At 40.0% G+C, this 12,988-nt stretch overlaps 1 protein-coding gene across 1 annotated transcript in view; it reads right to left on the minus strand.

The window, feature by feature from the left end:
- MUC19 (mucin 19, oligomeric) overlaps positions 1-12,988 on the minus strand; it is a gene marked incomplete at both ends in the record, with an annotated part of 113,916 nt that overhangs the window by 66,802 nt on the left and 34,126 nt on the right. The window contains 3 exons of the mRNA XM_082256303.1: positions 952-1,041; positions 7,413-7,551; positions 12,045-12,165. Coding sequence (XP_082112429.1) covers positions 952-1,041; positions 7,413-7,551; positions 12,045-12,165 — 350 coding nt within the window. The remainder of the gene's footprint in view (positions 1-951; positions 1,042-7,412; positions 7,552-12,044; positions 12,166-12,988) is intronic.

The raw sequence follows: 12,988 nt of genomic DNA on the forward strand, positions 1-12,988 counted from the left end.
AAAGCTAAATGAAAACATTCTCTAACATTGTCTAAATATTATACTCACCCCCACTGATTATACAGGCTTATAGGTACTTATTCTGTCTGTATTTCTAAATTTCTAAGTCCTACCCAAACCAAATACATAATAACTTTTAGGATGTGATTTCTGCATTAATACTCCACATCTACATTAACTATCGAGATGTATTTTCTAATACTAAGTTGCTGAATGTCAGATAGACATTTCTAAGGCCTGGTTCAAACTTACGGCTCTGTGGGCCATGTTTTGCGCAGGCAGAGCAGCTCATTCATTTGAATAGGTTGCTGTGCCTCCTGAAAATGCAGGGAAAAGGTCCCTGCTTCATTTTTGAAATCACAGCCCACACAGGAACTGCAAGTGCAGTGTGGTTCCCAGTGCAGAAAGCAGATGCTGTGATTTCCAGTGTATGTGTGGGCCATTAGAATTAATGGCACTGGCAGGCATTGCTTGCGTTTTATAAGCAGGTTATTGCGGCTGTGGAAATGAGTGCGGACCCGCAGCAGGTACCACCCATACAAGTGTGAACCTGGCCTAAAGGTGCCTATGCTGTAATTTTTAAGATAAGGGTGAAGGTCATATAGAAATATTTGCTCAATGCGTCTTGTAATTAAAATAGTAATGTGCGTCTAGGAGAAATACACAGCAATTTTTATGTTTTGTGTAAATTAATTATGTGGATCCATGCCTGGAAAGGGAAACCTAAATACACATTTCATACAAATAGATAGCATATCATTTTATTTGTGTTTTTTCCAGCAAGGATCCAACTATAGGTGAAACAAGAGCAATCCATAACATATTTGGATCAGCCCAATCCATGTATTAATCAATAGTCCTTAAGAAAATATATACCTAATTCAGACACTTAAACAGAACCCAAAATGTGCTAAACTGCATACTAGATTAAGTTATTTGTATTTTACTTACCACATTCATATTAATAGTTACTTTGCTCACACTGCTTGCTGACTGAGCATTTGGAGTTTCTATGTCTGCCAAAATGATTAAGCCAAGAGACTGTTTAAAAAAAAAAAAAAACACATTGTTAAATAAGCAACCTTTCACATACTATACAGTATACTGTACATACATTGGTAACTGAAAATTTGATGACCATTAACAGTAGTAGGGTGTTTCATTACAATACACTAGTTGTGTGGGTAATAAATAAGCTTTCCACATAAAAGGCTTATATATATATAGATATATTAGACAGCAAGTAAACATGTTTTTCATGAAGTTGATGTGTCGAAAATAGAAAAAAAGGTTGTTGTGTATGGGGCTGTGTAGCCGCAGACCATTTAGGGTGCCCATGATCACCTAAATCCACAGCTAAAAGCACCTACAATGGGTGTATAAGTATCAGACCTGGGCCATAGAGTAATGAAAGAAGGTGGCCTGGTCTGATGAATCATGTTTTCTTTTACATCATGTGGATGACCAAGATGGCACCAGGATGCACTATGGGAAAAAGGTAAGCTGGCAGCATCAGTGTATTGTTTTGGGCAATATTTTGGTGGAAAACCTTAGTTCTGCACTTCATGTGAATGTTACTTGACACTTTTCAACTACTTAAACATTGTTGCTGGCCAAGTACACCTCATCATGGAAGCAGTATTCCCTGATGGCAGTGGCCTCTCAGCAGGATAATGCGTCCTGCCACAGTGCAAAAATGGTTTAAAATGGTTTGAGGATCACAAGTTTGAGATGTTGACTCAATACCACAGCATACCTTTAGAGCTCCCAATTGTTATGTCATGTAAAATCAACGCAGTTATCATTTTGTATGTAGGTACACCCTACGCTTTGACTTTTGTATGTATGTGTGTCCACCTGGGCCAGGTGGCTTTAAAATTATTTGTTTTTACTTTATATGTATTATGTTACTTTTTTTTATTTTTTTTAAATGAACTTTATTGCTATCACATAGGGGACTGAAAACTGTTGAGTGGCTGGTATTTCTACCACTCTAAATTTAGGTTGTCCTTTTCCCTGGTGCCCCTGTGCACATTTTTGGGTAATCCTGCTTTTTCTCTAACATTCCACAATGCAACTGACTTCCAGTGATCAACAGAGCATGGGTTTATTTCGCTAAAGATTTTGGATGGCAAATATTTTTTTTCTCATTTAGCTCCTTCATGAGGGAGGGTAATTAAATCCTAAAAGATTAGTATGGACTTTAAAAAAAAAAAAAAAATATATACTCACCTAGGCTCTAGGTGTCTCCAGAGTTTGTCTCTAGTCCCTGCAAATTCTTGTGCCTTTCTTAAGGCCCTCACTCTCAGTGAACATGCAGGCACCCTGAGTCCAGTTCCTTATACTTCTGCCGCCACATGGTTACCCTTGTGAAACTGGTATTATTCAAATGTTTCCTCTTTGGCCTGCACTACCACACAGCACCAGCTGCTATTATCAGCTTTGCTGTTCTTCTCTGGTGATTCCAAGGCCTGTATAGGTTTTATGAATCAACAACATTCACCTGTGTTCAATCGGCCCTTCTCACGCTTGCTAGCTTAGGGTCCATCTTGTAGTAAAGTTACTTTTTAGGCTTCCTCTGAGGTCTGTACTCATGCCAGCCCATTATGTGTATACTTTCTAAACGCAAAATGGCTCATCTTCCTCCCCATTTGCCATGTAATTATGCTATTTAATTTATCCCGGGTTTCAAAATCCAGAGGAGTCAAGTTTATACCCTCAGCCTTCCTGAAGCCAAGTTGATGTCTGAGTACATTGCGGATAGCATTTAAAAGGCGTTTATTCATAAATCTTCTCCTGCTGGAATGGGATACTTTTTGGTTGAGAAAAAAAGTCCATCCCTTTATCGACTGTTGGCCAGAATGCAATCTCGGTTAAAATCTACTACCCACTACCACTCATCCATCGATTCCATGGGGCAAAGATTCTCACAAAATGTGACCTGGGAAGTTGGTATATCAAAATTTCCTATGCGCAATTATCCAACCAGTGTGAATAAAAATTCCAGAACTGCTGCCTGCACTGATAAAAGTTCCTACGCCCCCCAAAGTCAATCCAATAATTTTATAGGGCTGCATAGCCCTTAACACTATTCAAACCATAATTGATTCCACACAAAAATAAAACGTCTGAAAATAAAAAAAATAGATAAAAAATATTCCCTGTGCTGAAAAATATACTTGATATCACATGATTACACATATAATAGTGAAAAAGCAAAGAGGGATAATTAAATAAAAACATAAAAATGAACCCAAAATAAGTCCTTAAAAAGAGTCCATCAATAAAGAAAAGGTCCCACTAGGCAACTCATACGCTTTGAATCCCATGTGTTCCGCCTGTTAGACTATGCTCTTATCTTAAGATATTGACTCATGAAAACAATAGGTCAAAGATCCAGGAAAGAGTGCTTTCTATTTACAAGGCAATTCACTGTTAACAAAGTTTGATAAGTGCCTGTTTGTATGAGGTACACATCTTTGGTTTCATCCTATCCACTCAGTCTTAAAACTCAGATCAACTGACTGATTTGGATTCAACGTCTCGGGCTGAAGGTTGTACAAAGTTTCTTGGGCTTTCTTTTTTTATTACTTTTCCTTGATTTGTTTTTCATATACCAACAAAAAAAAGATAAAACCGCAAACAATTCAATATATTCATACATTCAAAAAAAAACAAACAAAAATAAAATAACCCTTGTTCCCTTCTCTCCCCCCTACCTGTCCCCTCTCCATATTTTACCAATTACTCTATTTCTCCTACCAACTACCAACTTTGTTTTCCTCCCTTCTCTTTCTATTTCTCTTCACCCCTTATCTCCACGTATTTCCTCATTCTTTTGAATTCTACCCATTTTTCCCAGGTGGTATTAAACCTCTCTAATTGATTCTCTTCACAGCTACTTAAAAATTATTTTTCATAAATATACTCAATTTTTTTAAACTATTCCTTTAGTGTGGGACTCTCTGGGTCTACCTATTTTTTTTTTTTTGGTATTGTCCCTCTTGGGCTTTCCAAAGAACCAGATGGCCACTATCACAGGTGTGACCTCCAGAGATGCTCAAGACTTTTGAGAGACTTAAGTCCCCTTTCTCTTTTTCTCTGGTTCTTTAGAATCCTGTTTTCTATAAAAACTTGTGTCTTCAGTCGGATCCAAGAGAAAGCATCCAGCAAGTCCATTGGGTGTTGTTCTTTTTTAAATTTAACTTCATTATGACCCACAGTCCAGCACAAAAAAATAAGCTAGCTGATCCCTTGTCTCACTTTTTTCTTCCTAAGGACTGTTGAACCTGAACCTTTTTATGTTATCCTGAATATGAATCCTGCACATATCTTGCCTTTGTCCATCCTCCATCTGTCACAAGTTTCTTCAGGTAAGATCTTGGTTCCAATGCCTCTTAACAGTCAAATCCTCAGTTGAAGATACAGCTTTAAATATTAATTAATAAACTTAGCGAATTGTGTCCTAAGCAATCTTACCAGCATCCCAATGTTTTACAACATGAAATAAACTATATTAATTGCAGTGCTGAGATAAAATATAGCAAAAATAAAGTAAAAAGTTACTTTTGACTTTTCCTCATGTTGAAAGAGTTAACAAACATTCTAGGTCAAAACTTGCTGGGCACCAGGAATTTTCGCCAAACTCAGAAGTTGTTTTTCCACATGTACTGATTGACCCAGCTTTAGGAAAGATTTTATTGTATGTTATGCTTGGATTAAATTTCCTGAGATTGGGCTTATATTGTCACTGGCTGTTGCAGATTTACTGTGGCTGCACATCTCAATGGATGTCATCACTGATATGTCCCCATTTGGAGAATATACAATTATCTGGGTCATGGTAGTCTACTTTTTACAGAGAGCACACTTTATTTTCCTAAAGGATTTTGGAGAGCTCGTTGTCTCCTTCTGAGCATCAGACTGGATGTCCCATCTGCCCACTATTCCATGTTTAATAGAAAAATGTGATGAGTAAATCAGATCTTGGACCAGATGTTGTGAATCTTTTCTTTGCCCACCAGGATAACTGGATAGATCTTCCCACATGGGCTGAATTCGCCAACAACAACTGAATCCTTCAATCTGCTGATTTTTTTTCCACTCTTAAACATCCAGAGCTCTATTCAGTAATCTATATCTATTCCAGCCACAATAAGTGATTTTCCAGATGTCTGGGAAGCACCATCATAAGCACCTCAGTTTTCTCCAGATTAAAGTGGTTATAAACCCCAGTCATGAAATTTGAACTAAGCACACATATGTAGAGTTTTCTTTCTCCAAAGTTCTAAAGCCCAGGAAACATGTCAGGAAACATTGGCCGGTTTAAAACAAACGGCCGACATTCGGCCTGTGTGTACCAGCAGCCAACCGACTCCCATTCAATGCTCTCAGCCAATGACAGATAGCACTGATCAGAGTGTTCTGGCGAGGGGGCTATCTCCCTGTCAGAACATAATAGCTCGGGGGGGGGGGGGGGGAGATCGCTGTATTAACTTTGGATGGTTACTACAGTAACTCAGACCAGAGCTGACAGTTTGAACGAAAAAAAACCTTGTAGTGTGTACCAGGCTTAAGTGTTGTTTCTCTCTGGTGCTTCATTCCTCTGTTATCAGCATGAGTCATTTTCTGAGAAGCTTTCCTGATACATGACATAACATGAGCTAAAATTTGTGACAGGGAGGGAGATAAGCACGCAGCTTGTCTATTTAGAATACAGCGCTGCTTGTTCCTCTGCTTAAGTGGAGGGAGGTAATTTCTTTCCTCCAGGCAGCTCTCACACAGTGTAACTGCAGTTCCCCATCCCCTCCTCTGTACTCCTCACACATGCAGAAGGATTTTATCACAAATCAGCACTTTGAAGGGGTTGTAGACAAGAGTAGACTGCAATTAAACAAGTACATCTTATGTAGGAGGATTTGTTTCATCTCTGTGTATTATCTGAGGCTATTCACTTCACTGGGTATATGTGACGGTTTACCACCAGTTTAGGTTTAGTTGTCCACAAAGCACATTAAACTTTGGCTTCCCTCCTTCAAATTTGCTACATGTAACTTTCTCTATGTTCTTTTCTAACTCAGATTACCCTGTCTCAAATAAGCTCAAGCCTTTTGTTGCCTTACTCCATATTCCTAATTACTTCCATATATTTCTCCTGAAGCCTGTAATTTTGAACCAATACTCCTGTAAGTCAAAGCCCTCATAATCCCCCCCCCATCCTGTTTCCTTAAACTGTGAGCAAAAATATGGTGTTAAATTATGGTCTCTGAAATGGTAAAAGATAAACTCCAATACTTTATACACTGAAAAGCTTTGGGCCTGAAAAATGATCCCACGTTTTTCTAATCTGATGTTTATGCTTCCTCCCTTGGGAAGAGGTTACATTTATGATTTCATTAAAAACCTAGACCCAAGAGACTAGAGAAGAGGGTCTGTATACTATGATACACTATGACAGTCTGTTTCTGAATAAATGAAGTGCATAGATTATGTAAAGCAGGGATCCTCAAACTACGGCCCTCCAGCTGTTGTGGAACTACACATCCCATGGGTCATTGTAAAGCTCTAACATTCACAGCCATGACTAGGCATGATGGGAATTGTAGTTCCTGAACAACTGGAGGGCCATAGTTTGAAGACCCCTGATGTAAAGCTTCATACCCATAGGTGACATAGAGGGTTTTTGAGCCACGGCAGTGGCAAAGTCTATTGAATTCAAGGATATCATGTAAGCACAACTGTGTTTTCCTTATTGCAGACAGCAATGTGATAACATTTAAAACGAATCTTTAAGCAACTGTTGAGGTTATCTTGTTATACACACAGAAAAAAATAGTCTTTGTAAATTGTTAAATTAACATAAATTTGAGTCAAGTTTGTGAAGACAGAAATTACCGGCATTAAACATCAAAAATTTCTGAATAACATTGTATGTGCTTGTTTTTGATGCTCACTCAAAAAGTACAAATGTCATCCAGAAGATCTAATGTGCCAGATGGTATCTGGAAATGAAAAGAAAAGAGTTTCTATATTCTTTTTATATAATTATTGTACGTATTTTTGTTTACTGTAAACTTTTCTTCATGAAGTTTATAAAAAGTTAATTAGTAAATTGCAAATGCAAAACTGCAACTTTATTTAAAAATAATTAACATAATGTAATGTAGTGATAAATATTACAGATGGGGCTGGACAAGTGGGCAGGAGGGGAAGCTGCCCTGGGTGCAGCAGGTTACTGTATGGATGGGGGGCACCAGTAAACTCATTCTGATAAAAGGCATTTTGAAAAGCTGATGGCTGCTGGAGTAGCATCCCCTAAGCTCATACATAATGAAGAGGGGGCGCAGTTTGGGTTTTTTGCCCTGGGCGCTGAATGACCTTGTCCCAGCACTTATTACAATAAAGGTACTCACTTGATATATGATATATTGACAGTTGCCTGACAAACTGTATTCCATGCCATCAAATGTTGAGACATATATGCCTTGTGTAATCTTGCAGGTTCCAGGGCACTTTTCCTCTGAACAGATCCATTTTCCACCTGAACAAGAGCTAACCATTGGACATAATTTTTATTATGTTGTTTATGTTAGTATACATAAAAAATTAAAATAATGTATTCAATTAAAATGTTTAATAAAACGTTTTTTTTAAATTGTAAGTTCACCTTGTATGTAGATTTGGGACATGAGAGCCCGTAAGACACAGCATACAGTTTAGAAGCTAAACTCATTAGCACACACCTTGTACCCACCAACTAGGTTTGCACAGGATCCCTGCGTACATTTGCCTAGATTGGCAATGTAAGCTGCCACAGCTGCTATGTTTGCACGGCACCCCCAGCGGTCCTCTAGATGGGCCTGGGCCACATGCTAAACTCTCTGGGGCCACGGGTTGGGCACCCCTGGTGTAGTACAAGAGCCTGCCTGATTGAACACAGAGTTAATGGATCGTTAGGTGGGTTCTCTTATTCCATAGTTCTGGTAAATCTAAAGGGAAATCTAAAGGGATTGCATAGAATATGACCAGGTTTATACAAGTACATAGGAGGAAGTGAATGGAGACACTCAGCTGTCAAGCCCCATTCACAGCTCTACGTAGTGGGAACTCACATTCCTGCACGTGTGATTTTGAGCGTTTTCTTTTGTTACGCATAAGGCAGGCCAATAACTTGAATGGGCTGCCTTACATGCAACAAACGCTCCAGAACTTTTTTAGAGCAGAGCGCAGTGCATTTTTACCATGCTTTTTGGTGTGTTTGCAGCTCATTTCCGAAATGCAAGGAAAAGGGTGAATTTTTTTGTGTGGTTTCCCATGCGTTCGGAAATGCACAGATGTGCATGCAGCCTCTTGTTCTTGTGTAAACACACCCACTTTCACTCTCAGGCCCATTCACACTTAGTGTAGAAGCGCATGTTTTTTGGCACATTTTTCCCATGACACGCATAGGGCAGTCCATTGATTTAAGTCTGCTTAAACATGGCAAAGTAGCTCATGGGATATTTTTGCGTGCTGCAGGTTGCACGTTTTCTACTGTGAGTTTTGCTGTGTTTTTTGCTCATTTTTTCCACATGGCAAAAAGATGTGTGTTTGCTTCTGTGTTTGGTGTGCCATTAACAACCAAAGAGCAACTAGTTAATTTTAGGTGTATAAAAGTGGCCATACACTATACAATCTGATTGTACAATCTCCTTTAGATTTACCAAAACTATATAATAGGAAGGCACGCCATCTATCCAATCACTCTGTTTCCAGTCAGGCAGGCCCTGGCACTACATAGTTGATGGTAGATCCAAAGGAGATTGTCCAATCTGATTGTATAGTGTATGGTGAGCTTTACAGAACACAGAACATGCTTCTCCTGTTTTCAGTATTACAGCTCTATCCACATAGGCTGTTATCTGATCGCTCAGCTCCTGCACACTCTGCCAAATGAATGATCACTGCCTGTGTATTTAGTGAGATCAGTATTCACTGATTGCACAGGAAAAACTTGCACTTAACGAAGGGTGGTAGTAATCTGCTGGAACAGGAAGGTAGAATGGACAGGATGTGTGCATATGAGGTCAGCTGGTAAACTCCTTCCTGTGTCAAGTCCCAAGATCTGTCCAGGAAGTAATGCAGAAGTTTTTTTACACAGCCAACTGGACACAGAGGTAACTGGACACAGAGGTAAGGGTGTGTAAAATAAATAGAAAGCTTTTTTTTATTTCTGCAAAAGGAGTACATTAATGGTATATTGGTACATAGAGGAGCTGGAATTTAGAGGCAAAAAAGATGAACTTATCCTTTAAAGAATGTAGTCCAAAACCAAATTTGAAAGAAGCAACCGTAAAATCTTCTGCGGCTTGTGAAGGCTCCACCCTGAATTATTGTAGGGACAGAGCAGCCATCAGAAGCACCACCCTATTCTTTCACAGTGTTTACTGTCTCCTGTCACAGTCACTCTGCTTATCATAGGGTGACAGGAGACAGTAAACACTGTGAATGTGCAGCCCAAAAGAACAGGGTGGTCCATCCTGTGGCACTAGGGGGTGCTAGTCTTGGCAGCTGCTCTGTTCCTACAATAAATTGGGATGGAGCATTTTTTAATGCGTTTTTTTAATGTATTTTTTACATGCAAAATATGTCTAATCTTTACTGTTTTGTTACTTTATATTTTTTTTAAAGAGACATAACATGGGTAAATGTGCATGTATTGCAAAAATGTACTGTATGTGCTTTTTTAAATTTTGCCATGGTATATATTTAAAATACGTTACAACTGACTACACTGGTGCCATAACACAGTTAAAGTAGAACTATAGGCAAAATTTTTTTTTTTAATTTTGGATAGAGCAAGGGAGGGTTATATCCCTGTCAGATTTTTTTAGCCATCTGTGTCCTATTGTGGAGATTTCCCTTCCTGTCCCATACACAAACAGAAAGTGAGAGGAAATCCCTGCAAATTAGGGGAATTTCTTGGGGACCCTCATGTCACCAGAACTAGTGTCCCCATTGGAAGATTTCCCCTCTATTACTTTTCTGAGGAAAACCCAAAATTTGGAATTTTCTTTTACTTTCACTTTCAATGCTAATGGTAAACAGGAAGAATAGAAAGGATGAATCTCCTTAACGGGGACATAGACAGTGATGAAAACTGACAAGCATTTGAATCCCTCTCTAGTCTATCCAAAACTGAAAAAAAGTTTTGGCTTTAGTTATACTTTAACTCCTTTATGACCGCCCGCCGGAGATATACTGCAGCAGGCAGCCTCTGCTGGGCGAATCGCCGTACATGTACGGCACTCGCTCTCGGGAGTCTAGGTGATGAGCGCGCGCATCAGCGGGGAAGCTGATGCGTGTGTCAGGAGGCTCCAATTGCCGCCTGACACCTGCGATCGTTCCCCGCTGAGAGAGGACGACAGTCGGCTGTTGTAAACACAGCCGACCGTCCTTCTCCCTGGGACGATGACAGAGCCCATGAGATCCTGCTATATAGGATCACATGTCTCTATGGTCATCTCAGAAGCCATGCCCCCCACAGTTAGGATCACTCCTCTAGGGTCACATTTAACCCCTTGATCACCTGTACTCTTCCCTGCCAGTGTCATTATTACAGTAACAGTGCATATTTTTAGCGCTGATTACTGTAGTAATGTCACTGGTACCCCCAAAAGTGTCAAAAATTTCAGTTAGGGGTCCGATCTGTCCTCTGCAATGTTGCAGTCCCGCAAAAAAATCGCAGATCGCCGCCATTACTAGTAAAAAAAAAAGAAAAACAATAAAAATGACATAAATCTTTCCCGTAGTTAGTAGACGCAATAACGAATCAAAATACGCTTATTGCGATTTTTTTTTTTACTAAAAATATGTAGCAGAAAACAAATCGGCCTAAAATGTTAAAACATTTTGATTTTTAATTTTTTTTGATAATGTCATATAGCACAATGTGAAAGATATTGTTTGTTTTTTTCAAAATTGTGGCCCTTTTTTTGTTTATAGCGCAAAAAAAAAAAGGTGATCAAATACCACCAAAAGAAAGCTCTATTTGTGGGGAAAAAATGACGTAAATTTCGTTTGGATACAGCGTTGAAGGACCGTTAAAGTAACGCAGTGTCAAATCGCAAAATAGGGCCTGGTAAGGAAGGTGGTAAAATCTTCCGGGGCTGAAGTGGTTAATAAATAAAGAAAGCTGCTTACATCTGGGCCTTCTTCACAACTAAAAGTTTATTTTCACTGCTCATATTCACTGTGATGTATACTATTGTTTCTAGCTTAGTTTAGAGTAACACCACTGTTGTTGAGAAAAAATCATTCACCTCTGGGTAAATAAGTACAGTGCAAGGATTTTAAAAAAAATGTTTGCAGATTCCTACCTTTTGTTATTCTATCTAATCACTGTTTGCTTCTCTGTGCCCATTTGCTCAGTGAGTCTAATGGGAGTGGTTTCATAATTATCAACCAGCTGCTGCACCTGCAGTGGTCTAATGAGGCACATCGCAGGGCCCGCATCCCTTTAGACATGATTTCCTATTGGGCATATCTCACCAAAAATTACTTTTTTGTTGCAGTGGAGGCCATAAATCTGACTTTTATCTTAGTGCAGACTTCTGGGAAAATCAGTGAGCCAATCAGACAAGCAGGAAATTATGTTTCTAGGGGGCATTCTGTACACATTCTGCATACAGAACACCTCCAGGTAGCCACATTACATTGCATTTTACATACAATTACAGAGCTGTAGATTGAAAAGGAAATATAATTTTTAAAAACATTCAGTCACGATTATGTCGCAATTATATATGCTATATTAATATTTTTTTATTTGCTATTTTTTTTCCCCACGAAAGTGGAGTTACTCTTTAAGCACTCATGAGTTCTCTGATTTGGTACATTTTTTATGTGCCATGAGTATAAAATATCTGTGAAAAAATTGAGATAACTCCAAAAAAAAAAAAAAAAAACTATATTTAGTAAGAATGTTTTGAAGAAATTAGTCCACTAGCATATTTTTGCAAACCTAACATTTATCATTCTAATAAGTGAGTACTTCTATCATTTACCATTCTGAGTTACAAGAGCCTTTTCGCTTTTCATTAGGCTGATAGATTTTGTCATAGAAGCAGGGACATTCATCTATGTTTACACATCTGTTGCTTCCTCCAATGTCATCCAGCACAAGACCTATAACCAATAAAAAGATACTGAATTATATAAGGCTTCTCACAGATGTGGCTTATGTGTTCTGTGTTCAGCATAGCTATCAAGACTTAGGACAAGCAGCAGGAATGCAAGTTCTGATTCAGGCAGCTCCCCAGCTCAGATAAATACACACAAAGCACAATATACCCAGACAACAATTAGACAAAAAAGGTGTGTTCAGTGGTGGCTGATGCTCCATGGGCCGGAGGGGGCGGCAGACGGACCACACCATACACCCCCCCCCCCCTGGACCACACCAGGCTGCACACCCCAGACCACAGCATGACAGTACAGTCAGGACCTCCCCAGCATGACAGTACAGGACCCCCCCAGCATAACAGTACAGGACCCCCCCAGCATAACAGTACAGGACCCCCCAGCATGACAGTACAGGACCCCCCCAGCATGACAATACAGGACCCCCCCCCAGCATGACAGTACAGGACCCCCCCCCCAGCATGACAGTACAGGACCCCCCCCCCAGCATGACAGTACAGGACCCCCCCAGCATAACAGTACAGGACCCCCCCAGCATAACAGTACAGGACCCCCCAGCATGACAGTACAGGACCCCCCCAGCATGACAATACAGGACCCCCCCAGCATGACAGTACAGGACCCCCCCCCCAGCATGACAGTACAGGACCCCCCCCCCAGCATGACAGTACAGGACCCCCCCCAGCATGACAGCACAGGACCCCTGGCTCACTCACCCATCTGGCGACAGCGGCGGCAGCTTCTTCCCAGTCTTCTTCGTCTCCTTCCTCCTCCTCCATGCCCAATAACATGGCTTCTCCTTTCGGCC

The sequence above is a fragment of the Pelophylax lessonae genome (genome assembly GCF_965119305.1).
Source record: "Pelophylax lessonae genome assembly, chromosome: 4".
Classification (NCBI taxonomy): domain Eukaryota; kingdom Metazoa; phylum Chordata; class Amphibia; order Anura; family Ranidae; genus Pelophylax; species Pelophylax lessonae.